At 38.3% G+C, this 19,834-nt stretch overlaps 1 protein-coding gene across 8 annotated transcripts in view; it reads left to right on the forward strand.

Annotated features, from left to right (window-relative positions):
• The window catches only part of LRRFIP2 (LRR binding FLII interacting protein 2), a 107,570-nt gene that overhangs the window by 35,227 nt on the left and 52,509 nt on the right, over positions 1-19,834 (forward strand). For 4 of the 8 annotated variants that reach the window (XM_088026764.1, XM_088026753.1, XM_088026756.1 and 1 more), the window contains exons 3-5: positions 1,350-1,436; positions 8,540-8,584; positions 12,031-12,099. In XM_088026764.1, coding sequence (XP_087882890.1) covers positions 1,350-1,436; positions 8,540-8,584; positions 12,031-12,099 — 201 coding nt within the window. The remainder of the gene's footprint in view (positions 1-1,349; positions 1,437-8,539; positions 8,585-12,030; positions 12,100-19,834) is intronic. The other 4 variants (XM_028107126.1, XM_028107130.2, XM_028107129.2 and 1 more) reach the window with 1 other exon arrangement.

Consider the following 19,834-nt stretch of genomic DNA (forward strand, 5'->3'; position numbering starts at 1 on the left):
ATGGCCTGAAATTCTTCTATTTATTTAGCAGACATCTATTGAGACATGGACGTTGTGGGGGTGACAGAAGCATGTAATTTTGTTTTGTATTTCTTAATATTTCTTTAGAGAGAGAGTGTGCACACAAGTGGGCACAGGGAGGGGCAGAGGGAGATGGAGAGAGAGAGAATCTTAAGCAGACTCTGCTGAGCGTGGAGCCCAATGTGGGGCTCCATCTCATGACCCTGAGATCGTTACCTGAGCTGAAGTGAGGCTTAATGGAGCACCGTGAAGTCCTGGATGGAGGGAGGTGGCCAGCAGCTGTTCATATGGAGCAAGTCCTGGGAAATAAGGGGGAGATCTGACTGGGAGGAACCTTATTTCTGTTTCTGCTTTTCTTCTCTCTATCTTGTCTTTGTACTAGTCTGTGGAATTTTGCTTTAACCAGAAGTAATGGGGAGCCAGGGGAGGGCTTTACACTGCTTACTGATATGATCAGAAATGTGTTTTGAAAGGCAGATTGGCAATCCTGTCACATTGTAGAAGGGAATTATAGGGCAGCTTCTGGAGGCAGGTAGGTGAATTTGAAGGCAGTTGCAGTTGTTTGAAGGCAGTTGCAGTTGTAGTGTTCAAACAAGAGATGAAGAGTTCCTATTGTGTAATTTCACTGATACGAAATTTCGAGAATGGGCAAATTCGTAGAGACAGGAAGTACCATTAGTGGTTTCCAGGAGCTGGGAGGAGGGGGAATGAGGGGTGCCTACTAATGGGCATGGTGAGGAACAGATGATGGTAGTGGTAGTTGTGCAAACTTGTGAATGTAGTACCGAAAGCCACCAAATTGTCTAGTTGGAAGTGGTGAATTTGATGGTATGTGATTTGCATGCCAGTTTAAAATGAGAAAGATATGAAGAGTTCCTGAAACAGAAACAGCATAATGGCCGTGGGGGTGAGAGAAACCCAGCGGTAGAGAATTGGCAGTACTTTAAGACTGGATATTGGCAATGTCCAAAATGAAATAGAGGCTGGTTCTGAAGTTTCTAATTTGTATGACTGAATTTTGATAGGGAAAGAAATTTTGGAAAAAGTGAGTTTGCAGAGACATAATGAATTGTGTGAAATGTTTTGAATGTGGAATCAAGGCAAGCAGTTAAAAATAAAGGCGCAGTTTTCAGGAGAGCCTCTGGGCTAGAACAAAGAAACGAGTGTACAGGAGCTGACTGAGGCGGTCACACAGCTGAGCGAGAGGGTATCTTGTCCGCCCACCTGCTATGGACGGTCGTGTCCCATCTGCTCCTTACCCTCGCAGCTGGTGTGCAGGTTGTTGTTGTTGTTCGTAAATAAAGCTGAATCTTAATATTACATTTCAGGCAGAGGCAAGGCTGGCAGCAAAACGGGCTGCCCGGGCAGAAGCGAGGGATATACGCATGAGAGAACTGGAGCGACAACAAAAAGAGGTAATCTGGGGGGGATGATCTTCATTCTGTGCTAGTCTCAAATAAATTAATACTTGGCTAGTTTCCTTCTGAAATAAATCTGGTTCCTGTTGAAACACTGGGAATAGTATAACCTGATGTGTATATTTTAACAAGCCATTCCATGTCAGCAAATTAAATATTTGCTTTAAATAATAACAGCAAACACATAAATAGCTCTTACTGTATGCATTGTAGCAAGTTGTTATGGTGTGATGAGTGCTTTACTTATATTAGCTAAAGTCAGCTTAGAGATGACAAAGTTATTTACTATAGTCCTAACTGTCTTAGAGTTTAGGTTAATTATATTATTATATCTACATAGTAAAACACTGTGAAGTCATTCAACCTTACAGTTTTGAAGCATACTTAATAATGGAGGAAGATATTCGTGCAAGAAAATTAAAAAAACAACAGTTGTTAAGACTGGTAGGACTCCCATTGTGTGTTAAAAAACTAGTATCATATATAGGGACCAAAACTACTTAGAAATGATTACTATTAATACTTTGGTTTGTCAGTGGTGGAATTGATTAGTTTTGTTTTTTCTTCGTGCTTTTTTGTAGATAAATTTCAATACATTTTTATCGTCAGAAAGAAAAGCAAAAAATAGAAAAATAAAATAGGCATATAGAAATTGGGCTGCTTTAAAATGAAATAAATACTCTTTTTAACTCTTTCCTTCTGACATCAACCTGACTCTGAAAATTCACATAAAAAATATTTCTGATGCCATATTGGTATAAAGGGGAAAAAGCCTGCAGGATATTATTAATAGTATTAAACACTTTATTTTGGTGTTGGTGGTGGACTGCTGCTAATGTGTTGAAGAGAACTGTATAGATTTTATTCACAGCTCAAAACCTAAACCACAAAACAGTTGATATCTATGTTGCTATTTTTGTTTTTGATCTCATATATAGTTTCAAATATTGAATGCAATTCTTGGCTTAAAATGAAAGTGTTGCAATGCACTGTCTTTTATACTCCTAAAATTATAGTAAAATTATAAGAAGATTGTTGCTAAGTATAAATTCCATTTCCTCTAAATTGCAGAAAGCCATATATCTCTTCATTGTTGAGCATATTTAGCTTAGTAATTATCTGTATTTTGAATGTGTAACTTATGTTGAGCTAACGATCACTGCTCTTCAGGGCAAATGTATAGGATTAATTTAAGACTTTTCAGATCATGCAGTATGTTGGAAACTTCAGTTGATGAAACTTTTGCATTTGTAGCACTCTCATTATTCCTTTGATCGGAAATGGGGACAGATTCAGAAGTGGCTGGTAGGCCAGGATTGCCTGCCCTGCATGTTGTGATCAGTTGCTGAAATAATGCAATCTTGAAGTAAAACATTGACTAATAGTTTGCCAAGTAGGAGTGTTTGCCATGTTTGAACTTAAAGGTCAGAGTGTGTCTCTTCTGTCTGTAGTGGACCAAATATGTACTTGGAGTCCATCCATTTTCTGTTGTAGTCTATAGCCTCACACTTTTGTCATGAATGCTCTTGACCAAGAAAGACTGAGTAAATGGATGTGTTTTCTTTCTCTGAGTTTGTTTTTGTCTCCCTCAAATTTGTCCCCCTCTCCTTTCCCTCTCTTTCACTCCCTCCTCCCCCGCTTCCTTTCTCTCTTTTTTAAAAAAACTAGGCAGAAATGTCCTCATTGAGAGATGACCCAAGTCATTCTTTAATTTTCTATGAAAATTACTCTTATGTTTTCACTTCTCTCAGTTCTTTTTCGAATCTTCTACCACCACTCCCAAATTTTTAGTTACAAGAGCAAATCGTGAACCAGTAAAATATTACTTATTGGGAATCATTCCTAAATTTGAACTTTTTTCAATGTTGGTGATTTCACCAGTTTTCTCCTATTGCAGAGGTTCTTCCTCCATGTGAATAGGCTTGGGAGATGGTGCAGGAAGCCTTAAAGTCTCACGCAGACTTTTGAATGTATGTATATTTTTAAGTGAAGTGCCCCACAGGTGTTATGAATACAAGATTCTCAAGGGAGTCTGTGATCCCTAAAGGGTTAGGAACCACTAATTGCTATTAAACAAGAAATTTTTATAAGCAAATTCCTTCTGTAGCAGCATTTTGAAGTACAACTAGAATTAAAATATTTATGAGTGTAAAAAATATTTATGACTGTACTGACCTACAGATTTAAAACTTTATCATACTTCTCATTGTGATATTTTAGAAAGGAGAGAAAGATGATGTTTGGTTACTTATAATTAAGTGATTCCTCATGAATGTGTTTGTTACTTTGGAGTAGAATCTGTCCTTTCTTGTTACTAAAGCTAGCCTAATTGGTTTTATTTAAAGTGTCTTCTGCATGAAACTGGGTTATCTTACTGTTGATGCATTAAGAACATTTTGTGTGAATAAAAGAAATCACTTTTGCTTGCAAATTTTCCATGGAAATATTAATTTCATTTTTAAAAATTATGCATTATAGATCTAAAATTAAACTGCCTGAGATTTTATTATCTTAGGGTGCACCAAAACATTAAATAAGAAGAAAAGCCTATATTGAAAGTCTCATATTCCAAGGCCATGAAGATAAAAACATATTTTTTATCTCTGAAATGTGTGCAGTTCAGGAAGTGAGTGCACTAGATTTTCATGGAAGGGTGAACATTTTGGGTTTAGAGGTTTAGAATGTAGATGGTGACTAACTCAAGTTCTGAGTGATAGCTCCGACTGGCAGAGAAAATGGATGGGGTTTAGTTTCAGGTGGGAATGATTATCACTTAACCCCTTCTGACACTTGCTTTTACTCTTTTCAAACTAATTTTTCCTTTCACTTTTCAGCTTATTTGTCTCTCTGGCTGCATTGTCTATGAGCCTATAGTAGAAGTTGGCATGTTGTAGTCACAATATATAAGATATAAAGAACAATAAATTTATAATAAAATAATGCATATACAAATAATAGGGTTGTCAGTTATCAGAAGGAAAAATCTACCCATGTTAAACATTTCTCCTAATTTTCACACTTTCTAGGTGTGGGGGTGGATGTTGGGGGATGTGAACAGGAAAAGCCAGGGCATGAGGCTCGGGAATGAAGCTAACAAATGAGTGCGATTTGTATGCCAGCACTGTGCTAGTGGTTTTTACATATGTCTCCATTTCACATGATAAGATAGGGACCACTATCTCCATTTTACAGATAAGGTAATGAAGGATTGGTGAAGCCAACAACTTGCTCAGTCATTGGCAGAGCCAGAATTCAAAGGTCAGAGAGCGCACCACACCTGCTAATGGGTTGGAAGGTGAAAGGACCAAGATGAAAGGGCCCAAGTTTTTGTAGGCCTTCAGATAGCCCTAGTGAGGCCAGTGTTTCCGTTTTTAAACAGAGTGTCTCCATCAGCATGTCGTGACCTGGAAGAGAATGTGCGACTTTTGAGGTTTCCTAATTTGAAACTGAGGGAATGGCTCTAGCCTTGACTTAAATATTACTTGTTGACAGAGAACAGGGCCAGGTGTTTTCAGTGGGCTGTGGTCTTCTTTCATTAAAATCACTTCATCCCCACATCAAGTGAATTTTTAAAAGCAGTCTATGTTTCATTTCCATTAATTTAAAAGTATCAAAACAGTTTTCCAGAAAGCCTTGAACAAATATACATCCATTTATTTATTCATTTGACAGAGAGAGAGAGTGAGCACAAGCAGGCAGAGCAGCAGGCGGAGGGTGAGGGAGAAGCAGACTCCCTGCTGAGCAGGGAGCCGGACACGGGACTCTCTATCTGGGACTCCATCCTGGGACTCGATCCCGGGACTCCAGGATCATGCCCTGAGCTGAAGGCAGTCGCTTAACCAACTGAGCCACCCAGGCTCCCTTATACATCCATTTTTTAAGGCATTGTCCTGTTATTTTCTGCCTTGGATCCTTTATACTGCTAATGATTTCCAGGACAATGAAAATGGATTGTTTCCCAGACCGTGGAAGAGAAGGATAGTCAGCCTTGTAGTTGGTACCTAGAAACACAGTTGCTGAAATTTTTTCTCTTGGCCCCTGATGCTATTAATTCAGGAAAAGCCAACTGGCAGTTTAAAATACTATTCTAGAATACCTGGGAAATGAAGTTGCTTGTTCTTCCAGAGAAAGAGAAATCTTTGAGTAAAACCCAGGTTACCTGGCCATTTTCTTCATGCTCTTGTTTTGTAATCAGTGTAGATTTAGCCAGTGTAGGATGGTCTCTTTATGGTTTGGTGGTCTACTGAGTCAGAAGATTTGCATGCTGGTCCCAGCTTTATGTCTTTGTGGATTCCTACTTAATCTTTTTGTGGTGCAATCTTCTTTACTTTAAAATGAAGGGATCGGATTATATAATCTCTAGGGAACTTTCTAGCTCTTAAAAATAATTCTAGGGTCTTTTATACAAGAGTTTCCTTCTCTTTCTCTCATATTTGTCGCTGTGCAGAAGTATTCGAGGTAGGGGCAGTAATTCACAACTACCTGAATGCCTGTCTCTTTATATGAGTGGCGCTACATGGCAGCCTCTTAGTAAAATATGTGCTTTGTGGATGTTTTGGTATAATGAAAATTTGCTTTGAGTTCGCCTTACTGTTTGAACAGTAGCCACCAGCCATATGTGGGTAATTACATTTAGATTTAAATAGATTAAAATTAAAAATTTAGGTCCTCAGTTACACTTATAGCATTTCAGGTGGTCAATAGCCACAAATGGCCATTGGCTACTGTTTTAGATAGCACAAACACAACATTTCCACTTTGTCACAGAAAGTTCTGGTGGACAGTGCTGGTTTAAGGTGTAGTTTATGAGTGGAGTAAACTGTATTCTTGCAGTTCACATTAACTGGCCTGTATGGGGTTTACATTTTATTCTGTAGTCTTCTAAGGTCTTTTTAGGCCATTTTTTCCCAAATGGGGCTAAAAAATAAGTTAAGATATTTTTATTAAGAATTACTTTTATAAGTATGGGCGCCTGGGTGGCTCAGTTGGTTAGGCAACTGCCTTCGGCTCAGGTCATGATCCTGGAGTCCCAGGATCGAGTCCCACATTGCGCTCCCTGCTCGGCAGGGAGTCTGCCTCTCCCTCTGACCCTCTTCCCTCTCGTGCTCTCTATCTCTCATTCTCTCTCTCTCAAATAAATAAATAAAATCTTAAAAAAAAGAATTATTTTTATAAGTAGCATAATTGAAAATAAATATGAATTTATCTGTCTTTGCTGCATCTTTAATGAGCTGTGGTTTTTAGAGGTCGATTTTAAAAAAGTGCTCTTGTGTGGTAGGTGGAATGAAAAAAGGTTAAAGGGAAGATTGAACATTAAACTATGTAGGTTGCCCTAGTACCCCAAATAAGACTGGGAAGGGGTGTGTAGAATTAGGCTGCCTGCATAGCACAAGGTTCTTTAAAGCTAACTAGCCTAGAACTGGTTACCACTCAATAAACTGTGCCTACTCTGCTGGGTTTATGCACATGCTCCCAAAACTTTTGTGGTATATAACCTGATAGGGAAAAAGGAAGAAATTTGCTTGGCTTCTTGCAGATTACATGTGTCTATTATATAACAAAAATGTAAACCAGTGATGAACTCCTAAAGTTCAGAACACTCTGTTGGGTTTTATATCATTGAATCATATTGGCGCTTATACAGACTTCTGAACAGATTTGATCACATGCATCAGTGTACACAGCAGATGACAACCAGGAGTGTTTTTGAAGGATGCTGAAAGATCATGACCAAAATAAGGCATTAGGTTGTGGTGTTTATGTAATTTGAAATGGATGATCAGACATAACCACATCTATTTGTTCCACCTGTGTAATGATCATGCCGTAGTGCCACATGGTGTTGAGGTATTGATTCATTTTGGAAGAGACAGCGTTGATTAGCCATGAACCCAACTGGACAGTTGTGTGTAGATTCTTACTTAGTGCAAATTACTTTACCACTTTGGACTTTGAAATTCTGAAAGATCAGAAGTTCCTTACTGTTGCAGTGATTAGACTCTAGGAACTAGTCATTTGATCTCACAGACAGGACTTAATGCTCCATTGCTAATAGCTGACTGTCAAAAAGTTTAGAATTGCATTTAATTTAGTCAGCTCTTAGGCTGTGGTCATGTTTTTTTTTTTTTTCTTTTTTTACCATCTTCATGAAGCATAACTCTTGAAATAATTTTACCAGCTCTAAAATATTTATGTAGTTTCTTCTAATTATAAGTAGTTTTTCATATTAACCAGACACAGGGGCTATTTTATTTAGTTATTCTTTTCTTTTCCAGGTAGAGGGGTGCAAGAAAACAAAAAGAAATTCTTTTGCAGTGAGCACAAAATTATTTATCACCCAAAAATTTTTAAGTTCTTAAACTATCTTTGTAATAAACATTTCTTCCTGCCTTGCATAAATGAACATTCACAATGAAAAAAGAATAGATAAAAGTCTACTTTTTTTTTTAAAAGATTTTATTTATTTATTTGACAGAGAGAGAGAGAGACAGTGAGAGAGGGAACACAAGCAGGGGGAGTGGGAGAGGGAGAAGCAGGCTACCAGCAGAGCAGGGAGCCCAATGTGGGGCTCGATCCCAGAACCCTGGGATCATGACCTGAGCCGAAGGCAGATGCTTAACGACTGAGCCACCCAGGCGCCCCTTAATGCTGAACTCAATTTCTGTTTGTTAAGTATACTTGCTTATTTTTATCTTGGTATATTGAGCTCTCTTGGTCGTTTATAGATTACATTCTACAAGTGGTCAGACACACATACACAAAATTATTATTGCTACTTTCTTTCCACCTGAAATATGTGGCTGCCCCAGAACCAACTTTAGAAGCTGAGTTGTCCACACCTGCTTGCTATAAGGAAGGTGCTGCTGTGCTCCTAACCGATAGTTGTTTGCGCAGTTCTTCTGATAGACAACCCTCTGTTTGGTGATTAACTCTCCTTGTACTTTCTCCTTTCCCAGGAAGATTCAGAAAGGGCCAGGTATTCCAGTCATCATCGACCTTATCTGGTTTGTAATAACCAATAAACTTGCCCCTACTTGCCCCTTTTTAACTTCATGCAGTCACCCACAAACTTATGCTATGTTTGTTTTTGTTCTTATCAGGGAGTTGAGGATGCATTGTCCATTCGAAGTCTTGGCAGTCACAGGGTTGGTAATTTAAGTTGTTTGCACCATGATAGCAAAGCTTATATGTTTGAGCTTTCTGCAGCATTATTGCCTGAACAATCTGACAGTGTTCATATTCCTTTGCCTTAAAACAAAACAAAACAAAACAAAAAAAACAGAAAATATTGGCAAAGTCCTTTCATTGGAAAGTGATCTTTCTCTTAAATTATTGCTATAATCAATATAAATCAATTCTACAATCATGAATATTTTAAACTATTAACATATGTGTTACTTTTTGTATAAAAGGACCTTTGATTTTGGAAAAGTATCGCAAAATAAGAAGATTGATTTTTATGGAATGACATCTGTGTGGTTCAACTTTCAGATTTTCCTACTTTCCTATTTTTTTAAATAATTTATTAAATGGGTAATAGCTTTGGGGCTTGGTTGACTAATTCTAGTTTTATTACATGGAAAAATTGAGCTACTGATTTGAAAAATTCCCTGCTTATCATATTTATAGTAATTACCAAACCTCAACATTTTGATTAACATTTTGTAGTATGCCTTGGCTTTTTAGCATGCATTGCTGTAAATCAAGGTAAATGAGACTTCGTTCATTAAAGTCTTGTATATTGTGCCAAGACACTGATCTCTTTTTAAAGAATTGTGCTTTAAACCTTAAAGCAATTCGTTTAATTTTGCATTGACAATATTATTATGTGTATATCTAGATTTTTCATCAGTAAAATGATCTTTCATGTTGCGGTCTATATTGGTTAACTTTCCCTAAGTCTAGTTTTCTTTCTGTCTTGTGTAATACAAGAAACCAAGTGTGTTTGGTATATGAGTTACAGATGTGTTTGTACTCTGAAATAGTCCTTTACTCTAGTCATATTTCTTACTGGTGAATGTAATCTTTGTCTTTTTACAGAAGTCAGTACACTTTGAATCATAAATATTTTAGTTAATTGCAAAACTTTAGATTTATAAGAATATTAACAAGCCTTCACAGCAACCTAATCAGCAACTTAAGAATGATTTTACAGGAGAAACATTTTTTAAGATAATAAATTCATCCTGCTTCTCCCTGGAGATTTTTTTCTCTTTAAACATCATACAGGGAGTTAGTCAATAAAAGCTTGAAAGTTGAGTGTTGAGAGTTTGAAAACAATCTCTCCTCATTTTTAAAAAATTTCTGGCTTTTTCCTTTGCTTTTCATTATAATGTTCATAGTGTGAAGTTTCACACAGTTATCAAGCTGGTTATTTATAATTTTCTATGTGGTCTCAGGGAAACTTGATTATATATTGATATTAGTTTAACCGAACAGTAAAACAATCCAAGTTTGACCTAATTTAAAAAACTTTTTTTATCATTTTTTAAAAAGATTTTTATTTGTTTATTTGAAAGAGAGTGTGTGTGCACATGAGAGAGCGAGCAGGGGGGAGGAGCAGAGGGAAAGGGAGAAGCAGACTTCCCGCTGAGCGGGGAGCCTGACGCAGGGTTCAATCCTGGGACTCCGGGATCATGACCTGAGCCAAAGGCAGATGCTTAACTGACTGAGCCACCCAGGCACCCCTAATTTAGGATCCTCTAAAACAAATCTGCAAACAAGCACAAGAGAAATTAAACCTGCAATTAAGCTAATAAGGAATTGGTTACCATGAGTGTCTAAAGTAATGATGATGATTTTCTTTTTATGGAAATTATATCATTAAATAAATTTAAGATAAAACTAGAACTCTCACAGCATTTTATTTCACTGTGGTAAGTGTGAAAATTTGCTACTGTGGTAAAGAGTAAAGCTCACAGTATTTTAAAAAATCTGAGTGTGAACATGAAGATTAATAAAAATTTTACACCCTAGAGGAGACTCTAGTACATTATTGTGTACGAGTGTATACCCAGCACATTTTAAGTAGTTAGATTTCCTGGAAATAAGTCTGAAAGCTCACTGATAACATTGTTTAAAAGAAATATAATTGGGGGGGTCACCTGGGTGGCTCACAAGAGTCGCATTCTCTACTAACTGAGCCAGCTAGGAGCCCCCAGATTATTTACTTTTTAAAAAAAATAACTACCACAGGACACCTGGGTGGCTCAGTTGGTTAAGCGTCTGCCTTCGGCTCAGGTCATGATCCTGGAGTCCTGGGATCGAGTTCCGCGTTGGGCTCCCTGCTTAGCGGAGAGCCTGCTGCTCCCTCTGCCTGCCACTCCCCCTGCTTGTGCTCTCTCTGTCTCTCTCTTTTTTAAAAAGATTTTTATTTATTTGACAGAGAGAGAGACAGCCAAAGAGGGAACACAAGCAGGGGGAATGGGAGAGGGAGAAGCAGACTTCCCGTGGAGCAGGGAGCCCAACGTGGGGCTCGATCCCAGGACCCTGGGATGATGACCTGAGTCGAAGGCAGACGCTTACCGACTGAGCCATCCAGGCGCCCCTCTTGATCTCTCTGACGAGTAAATAAAATCTTTAAATAAAAGTTTAAAAAAGTAAAAAATAACTACCACATACATTAAGCTGAATATGTAGACAACTTTTGTTCTCTTTTAAAAATAAATGTGATGGCCTAAACACTGACCTAAACTTTATGGGGATTTGCTATATAATTTGGGAGTTTTGGTATTTCTTTGTCAGTTATTTTTTAAAACGTGTGAGCTGTATATTAAAAAGGTCTAACACTTTAGACCTTGTATTTGATGTGTGAACATAAGCAGTACCTGGATGTGAGGCAGATGTATTTAAGGTTTTCTGCCGTATTCTTAGGACTTTAATCTTTTTTTATCCAATTAACTTCAGTTAATACTTTCTTGAAAGATGACCTGCCAGAAGGTATTTGGGCTGGAAATGGTGTCCATGTTATAGACATTCTATAAAAAATAAAAAGAACAAAGATAGTTCAAGACTGTGAATGATAGGTTTGGGGGAAGGAGGAAGAAATCAAAGCCCTGAGCTTAGAATTTAAACAGTCTGTTTCTTTAAAAAACAATCTGCCTTGGGTGCCTGGGCGGCTCAGTTGGTTGGGTGACTGCCTTCGGCTTGGGTCATGGTCCCAGAGTCCTGGATCGAGTCCCACATCAGGCTCCCAGCTCAGCGGGGAGCCTGCTTCTCCCTCTGACCCTCTCCCCTCTCATGCTGTTTCTCTCTCTCTCTCTCTGTCAAATACATAAATAAAATCTTAAAAAGACAACAACAACAACAATCTGCCTTTGAAAAACATCTTAAAAATGCCTGGTCACTGCTTTTTATATTGAAATTTGAGAAGACTATAAGGTAGAGGTCCAAAATTAGAAAATTGAGTCCATCTTGAACCAGAGTAGTAGGGGTACATTGCAATTTCTTATTGGTGCAGATTTTTACTGTTGTGTATATTAGTTCCTCTGTAATTATCAATACCCTTGATATAATTTTAATGAATTTAACTTTAATATGCTTGCAATTTGTGTTTTGTCATTTGCTCCTACACTGTTTAATTCCATGGAAGAACCCATCGAAGGACATAACTGGGACACACTGGAGCAGAGCCAGTACACCCAAAAGGAAAGACATCATGGTGTGTAGTTCAGAAAAATGTGCAGTGTTAATATTATGCACTTTGACTCTCAGAGTTCTGTGGGCTTGAGTAATGGGTATATTCTAATGGAAATTGACACTTGCTGAACTTTGTTTCACAAACAAAAAGTGGCTCTATTTCTTTTAATTTTATTTCAAATGAAGACTTTCAGGTAACTTTCTGTGGGAGTTAAACAAATTCTTTCTGATAGACTGTCAAAGATTTGGAAATGTTTTAGCTAGAGCCCTTAATATCTTCAGTTCTCCCTCTGATGAATTATTTGTTTTTTTTTTAAAGATTTTATTTATTTATTTGATAGAGATAGAGAGAGGAGAGCACAAGCAGGGGGAGCGGCAGGCGGAGGGAGAGGAAGAAGCAGACTCCCTGCTGAGGAAGGAGCCCGATGTGGGGTTCGATCCCAGGACACCTGAGCCAAAGGCAGCTGCTTAACCGACTGAGCCACCCAGTTACCCCAAATTATTTGTTTTTAAACAACATAGATACCAATTGGCATGTACTAGGGCGATTCTTTTCGTTTACCCAGTTGTTCTAGTAGCAGTTGGAGTGTCCAAACTATGGATTTCTTATCAGATAGATTCAGCAGTTTTTTTAAAAACCATCTGAACTCTGCATTATATTTTGGAAAGGGAAAATTGAAATAGGTCAATTTCAATTCCTTTGTTAAATTCTATGCCTTTGTAAAATGCCATTGGTGCTACAGAGGGGATCAGAAAACATAAGACGTGACTGTTTTCTTCAGTGAACTTATCTGGTTGGGAGGGCAGAATAGTTTATATGCAAGAATGTGTGGCTTTAGTAATACATATTTTAGTGATGGTATTTTTTTTAAACAAAAAAGATATTTTGTTAATGGAGAGGAGACCTAAGTGAAATTTCTATAGAGAAGGAACTTTACTTTTCAGGGAAATGTCACTGACTATTTTACCATTGCACATAATTTACTAAATGTGCACCTTTAGGCATCTTAGAAAATTTTAGATAAACAAGATTTTTGTTATACATGTAATAACACTCTTTGTTGTTTGCCTCTTCTGGGTAAAATCGCTTAAAAGGTGTAAGCTAGAATGCTTAAAAAACAAAATTAGGAAATCACAATTCTAAGTAGTTACTATTTAATTCAGTTTCTTGGATTTGAAATGTGGTATTATGCCTATTATTGTATTTTCTTAAAGACCCTACATGAAATGTGGTTTTTCTGGTCTTATCATAAATTTTATGTGTTTTTCTTTGATTGATATTTAATCCGACACTTGTATGTATACTGTGCATATTCCGCACTTTGCTTGGACTAAGTTTCCAGTTTTGTTCAGTGTTTTTAATAGGGAAAGTTCTTGAGAAAGGAAGTTTTTCAGCTGTGTGTCCACAGGCAGATCCAAGGGAACTTCCACATTTTGATGCTGCAATTGTTTTTTTTGTAAGCCTGATTTTATTAGTTATGTGCTCTCACTTCGTTGTCCATGCCTTCCTTGCTTTTGCCATGTTTCAAACAATGGGAAATGATGGTAACAGCCACAATAATAAAAAGTAAAACATCTTTTTAATTTCAGAATGTTTAATTCCTGCATGTAAAGGCTCTCTGCGGGTGTTTTGTGCGGGGTATACTGAGGTTGAGTCATCTCGCCATTATTGACTAGGAATTCTGTGTTTGAAAGAGAACATGCAGCTTTACATGTACAAAGAGTTTAGCAATCACTTATATTAGGAAAGTGTGGGTGTGGGGAAGAAGATTCTTTAATTCAAATGTAATAGCCTTTGTGTATAATAATTTTTAGCTTTTAAAGTAGTGCTGGATTTTTTAAAATTGTTTTATTTAAATTACAGTTTGGATTTTTAGTAACTTTGCAAATGTTGCTTTTTTCCTCTTTATATTTCTGATTTGGGGAATACAATCAACATTCAACTTTTTCTGAAATCCAGTATGATGCTCTCAAGGATAAATCATCAAGACTTTCATCATTAGTATGTAGTGCATGACTTTGTGTTAAATGTAGAGTTTTACTGTATAAATGCCTGATCATGCTAATCATAGATTATGACTAACTTTCCACACGTTTGTTATTATGTTTTGGGGAAAGCGTATGGCCAACAATGCAAAGACTGTTTTGCAATGGTGGCATAATTGAACATTTGAATAATTTTTTGTTTTAGAATTTCAGGATCAGATAAAAATGATTTGCTTCCTTATCCAGGACTAAGATTGGTAGTAATATCTTTTCTTAAAGTGATGAGCTCCTCAAATGACACATATGCGTTGCCTGGAAGACATGTTTCTGGCAGTGTTTGATACCCACTGAAATACAGGCCCTGCTGTGTTTCTTATTATGTGTCACAAGCCGGCAGGTGTGAAGTTGCTAAACAGGAAATAGCCAGCAGTGACAGGTGATACCTGAAACATCAGTTATACCTGCTCATTTTTGCTTGATTTGGTTGGTTTTTTATGTATGTCAATTTTAGCCAAGGAAGTTTAGTTATAGCATGTTTTCCTTGGGTTAATATTATGTCAGTAGATTCCCTGAGTTTCTAGACAATATAGTCATCTCTTAAAATGTTCAGGGTAATGTATAAAAGGAAGGATATGCATATTCAAAAAAGAAAAATGAGTGGATGGATTCAGGATCTAGCTGTGCATATGACAGATGATTTGCCTGGAGCAGACTGCTGTTAAGTAGGACGTTGCTAGCACCTCCTCATTTCAGGTGGGCAGTGTATAGCTAGATTGGATTTCTTGTCTACCTAATGATCTTTATAGTAGTATTTCTGTCCTCCTTCATTCCCTCATATACACTTGTCTTTGTGCTCCTGGGAGAAGTTATGTATTGAGACAGTGCTGTCTTCAGAGGACCTGCGTGTAAGGTCATTGTCTGATAAAGCTGTTGCTACAAGGGGCAGTCCATACCATCTTGGCTGTTTTCTTCCTGAGCAGCATGTGCTGGGGGACCACTAATTTGGGTCAGGAGTATTTTCTTGGGCAAAGCAATGCCATGTTCTTTCTCTCTCAATCTTGTTTTGGTTGATCCCAAAAGATTGCCTTTTGGCCTTTTGCTAAGGAAGACCTAGAAGGAGGTCAACCCTCTTGTGTCCCATACCTTTATAAAGAAGATAGAAAGGACTCAAATAAGATGTGGGGTCAACATCTTCACAAATGCCCTGCGTGGCTCTGAGTCCTAATTACATCTTTTTGAGCTGGCTGTACATGGAGATGGGATGGCACAGGAGAAAGCGAGGGGGAGTGAGGATGTGTAGAGGTGCTAGATACCTTAGCTAGTCAATCAAGTGCCATGAATCATTTACTAACAGCTGGTAAATATATTCCATGGAGACTGCTCTGTATCTCATATGCATCTTTCTGTGTATAATTTTAAGACGAAGTTTATTAAGTTATTTTTTAAACTTCACTATGTGATCATGAAAGTTAACTTCACATGTTTACTTCCAGAATCATTCTTACAGTCATTCTTATGGAATGAAGAGGAGGTCTTCTGGTTCTCATAAAGACCCACTGGTTAGTTATGTTCTGTCTCATGTCCCACTGTCTTGTGCTGCTGTAAAATTCCCTGATTACTTTTAGGGAACTTAAGAATTATGACTGCTTTGGTGTGTGCCTTAGGTATTGTTGAAATTTGATAACATACTGAAACATGATTTATCAGAATCTTATTTAAAAGTAATTTTGTTTTCACTTACAGAATTTAATATCAAGTTAATACAAGAAGTTCATTAATCACCTATTTTCATTTATGAACTGTCCTTTGGAATATACTTCAAGAATAAGTTTAGTGAGAGTATTTATTTATTTATTTTTTGAAGATTTTATTTATTTATTTTGACAGAGACAGAGAGAGAGATAGCAAGAGCAGGAACACAAGCAGGGGGAGTGGAAGAGGGAGAAGCAGGCTCCCTGCATGGGGCTCGATCCCAGGACCCTGGGACCATGACCCAAGCCGAAGGCAGACACCCAAACGCCCCAAGATTTTTCATTTATTTTTGAGAGAGAGAGAGGGAGAGAGATAGCATGAGCAGGGGAAGGGGCGGAGGTGGAAGCAGAGTCCCCGCTGAGCAGGGAGCCCGATGCGAGACTTGATCCCAGGACCCTAGGATCATGACCTGAGCTAAAGGCAGACACTTAACTGACTGAGCCACCCAGTCGCCCAGGTTTAGTGAGATTTGTATCCTTATTTTAGAAATTTTATTTAGTTGTGGTGTTATAGGCAGTGCCAAACTCACAAATAGGTTTCATTGTGAGAGTTTGTTTGTAGGTTAAATTTGGGGAACGTGGAATGAATTTTCTGGTAGAAACAACGAAGTGTGTGTTAGCAGAGTTCCCATGTTGTCTTGCAGAAAACTCTTTAACCTAGAATGCCATTAAACTGCAGAACTAATAGTGCTCCATTCCAGCCACCTTGCTAAACATTTCTGTGGGGTAAAAATGTGTCCAGAATGCCCATTTGGGGTATTAGGAATGCCTCTTTCTGTTGGGCTGCCACAGTACTGGCGGGAGAATCACTCCCAAGCTCCCTGTTAACTGGTTCCTGTGGAAGGGGCTCCGACCTTTGGTGGGGTGAGAGAGGATCAGTAGACTTTGGCAGGTAGAAGGGAATATAATGGAGAGGACATTAGTGAGAAGCGCTGGAGGGCGAAGCCTTGGGAGCCCTGGGGAGAGGTGAGTCCTGGTGCCTTGTTGAAGGGGTGGTGTGGGGAGGCCAGGCCAGGAGTGGCAGGGGTCAGTGGGAACAGGGATTCCCCCACTGCCCCCCACCAATTGCAGTGTCAGCAGTGCAGGAGGAGTCTGTCAGTCAGGGATTGCGGACATTTCCTTAACTCTGAGTGAAAAAGATGGCTGGATAAGTTAGAAAGGGAGTTTTATAGATGACGTCCTCTTTGCCAGGTAATCACAATCCGTATAATGGCCCCTTTGTGCGGCGTATTGAAGATGAACCTGCCATAGATGTTTTAGGCCAAACCTATTTCGTACACACTTGCACTGTGTCTTTGGTAACTTAATTCGATATTTTGACAAATAATGGGACTAGGAGAAGTTTGAAGAAAAAGACTACTATTTTCTGTGGCATTGCCAAGTGGATTATAAAAGTGGTAATTACTCAGTTGTCTTGGATTTTTCAAGGATGTTACTAAGTATGACATGAGAATAAATCACTTATCATTTCCATTCCATTTTGACTGAGGGTTTATGCTCATGTTTTTAAAGTAAAAAAAAATTAGTAATGACTTGGTTTGAATACAGTTAACCTTTAATATTAGTCTTTTTTTGGAGACTTGAGATAATTATTATTTTGACTTTTACTTAATGCAATTCAGTGCTTTAAAGTCATTGTTTTGGAGGAGAGAGGGTTTGGCAGTATTAGAGTTTGCCTTTGTGTATTGTCAACAATGTTTAACCTAAGGAAAATGTGTTTAATTTTACTTTTTGCAGAGTGGCCTCTACTTTGACCAGAGAAACTATAGCAGTCTTAGACATAGCAAACCCACCTCTGCCTACTACACTCGGGTTTGTCTCAAGCTTTTTGGCTTTGTGTGTTTTATCTAACTTTAATGCACTTCTAACCCCTGGTTTTTGCATTTTGACTAGTTAGAACTAATCTGTGAGTGGCTGTGTGTACACTGATTTATGGTAACTGAATTCATAGAGCCTGTGTATCTTTAGATGATGTGAACTATTGAACCACCACATTTATAAATGAGTACCATTTTCCCCAGTTTTTTATTTTTTTAAAAGATTTTATTTATTTATTCATGAGAGACAGAGAGAGAGAGAGAGAGGCAGAGGGAGAAGCAGGCTCCCAAGGAGCAGGGAGCCCAATGTGGGACTCGATCCCAGGACCCTGGGATCATGACCTGAGCCGAAGGCAGACACTTAACCATCTGAGCCACCCAGGCACCCTTCCCCAGTTTTTTAAAATGAAAAATACTTAACATACAAAAATGTTCAAAGAATTGTATATTAACCACCCACATGCCTACTACTTAGATTCTACAATTAATATTTTACTGTGTTTCCTTTATCGTATTAATGTCTATCCATCTGTCCGTCCATCGATCCATCTTTTTTGGGGGGATGTATTTCAGAATAAGTTGTAGGCATCACTACACATCATGGTGGTTTGCCTTTTAATAAAAGCTTACGTGTAAAAATTTAAACTGTAAATGGGATGTAAAGAATATTATATTTGTTTAATGTTAGAATCCTTGTTTTTTCAAGACATTTGGCACATCATACATTTAAAACATAAATATGTGGCACATAGTACATAGAAAATAATTCAGTTGTCAAAACCTGCACACGCAACTTAGATATTCTTATTTTCCCTGTCTGATGGGCTTGGAAAAAAGAGTTGAAAATTATTTTCAGATGACATCAGAAGAGGAAAGATTTAATTCCATTTTTAAAAATGCTGTGCCTTGTTAGTGACTTGAATTCGTTGTGACCAGTACATTTTTTCTGATTAAACTAAGATACTTTGTCCATGGCTTGTGTATTTGTAGTGTAACTTGGAAATCCTTTACCTGGTTCCTCAGCAGTCAGGCTAAGCTCATCAAGAGTCTGCTGTGAGATCTCAGAAAGTGTCCCAGGAGCTTCTGGTGACCCGGGTGTGGCCGCTGTCCTCCACACTCTCTGTGCCGTGGCCCTCTTTTCTTGAGTGTTTTCTTAGGTTGCCACCCCATCTCCTAACATTACTATCGAAAGCCCAGTAAGACTTAAACACATTTATAGAAAACTATTCCAGGTGTTTCTCTTATCCCTTAAAATGGGTATTCAAAAAGATTTCTAATGGCTAAGTTTTCTTCACCTTATGTGTTACTTAACTATCGTAAGCACTCAGGAATTGCTCATCAATTATGGAGTGTAGAATAAACACAGCTTCTGCTCTCGTGATGGAGAGACCAAGTCTCCTTTTGCTGAATTATCTTGTTCTGTTTTGTTTTTGTTTCTTAACAGTCTTCTTCCCTGTGTAGTGACCCTCTGGCGACCTCAAAGAGTACCAGGGTTAGTACTTTCTAAGAAGTGTGTTGCCTTCAGAGCTGAAGTTGCTCTTCTTTGGGTTAAATCATGCGCTTTTTTCATAGGCCTCCTCTACTGCAAATTCTGGTCTGCTGAGAAGTACCAGCCTGGTTTGTATTTTTCTCTTCCAACGTGTATACTCCTGGTGGAGCCACTCTCATGGTGCTGACCCTGGCTTGACAGCTTTCCTCCAAAATAGTCAAGGACACATGGCTTTGATGCTATGTACACTGCAGAATGTGCTGCCAATGCTTAAAATGCAAAACTTTAGGGTAGTAAGAAAAAAGAAACCCAACCAGCCCTATTTTCCAGATACTGCTGGCTGTTGGTAGGCCCTTGCTTACAGTTGGTTTCCTGTAGAGAAGACAAACTTGCATGGGCCCCACTACACTTGTATACTTTTGTGAGATGGTTGCCCATGCACAGATGTCATATTTCCTTTGGGACAGCTGTGGCCTTGGCCGTGTTAATACTAGGCTCTAATAAAGCAAGCTGACTAGGAAGCAAAAGCCATTATCTGTGTAACGTGCGCCATAGCTCTGTGTAACGTGCAAGTTGTGAGCTGGCTGCTTTCAGGCTGTTGCTTTGTTGTCCTGTGGCCTGTTCTCGTAGACTGGCAACTGGAGGCTTTGTAGGTTCATTTTATTGTGCCAGTGGGCAAAATGCTTTATGTCCCTCACTTTCCTTTTCTGCTCA

The sequence above is a fragment of the Eumetopias jubatus genome, unplaced genomic scaffold (genome assembly GCF_037043125.1).
Source record: "Eumetopias jubatus isolate StellerSeaLion01/CBP00866 unplaced genomic scaffold, mEumJub1_p1.0 scaffold_1, whole genome shotgun sequence".
In the NCBI taxonomy this organism is placed as follows: Eukaryota; Metazoa; Chordata; class Mammalia; order Carnivora; family Otariidae; genus Eumetopias; species Eumetopias jubatus.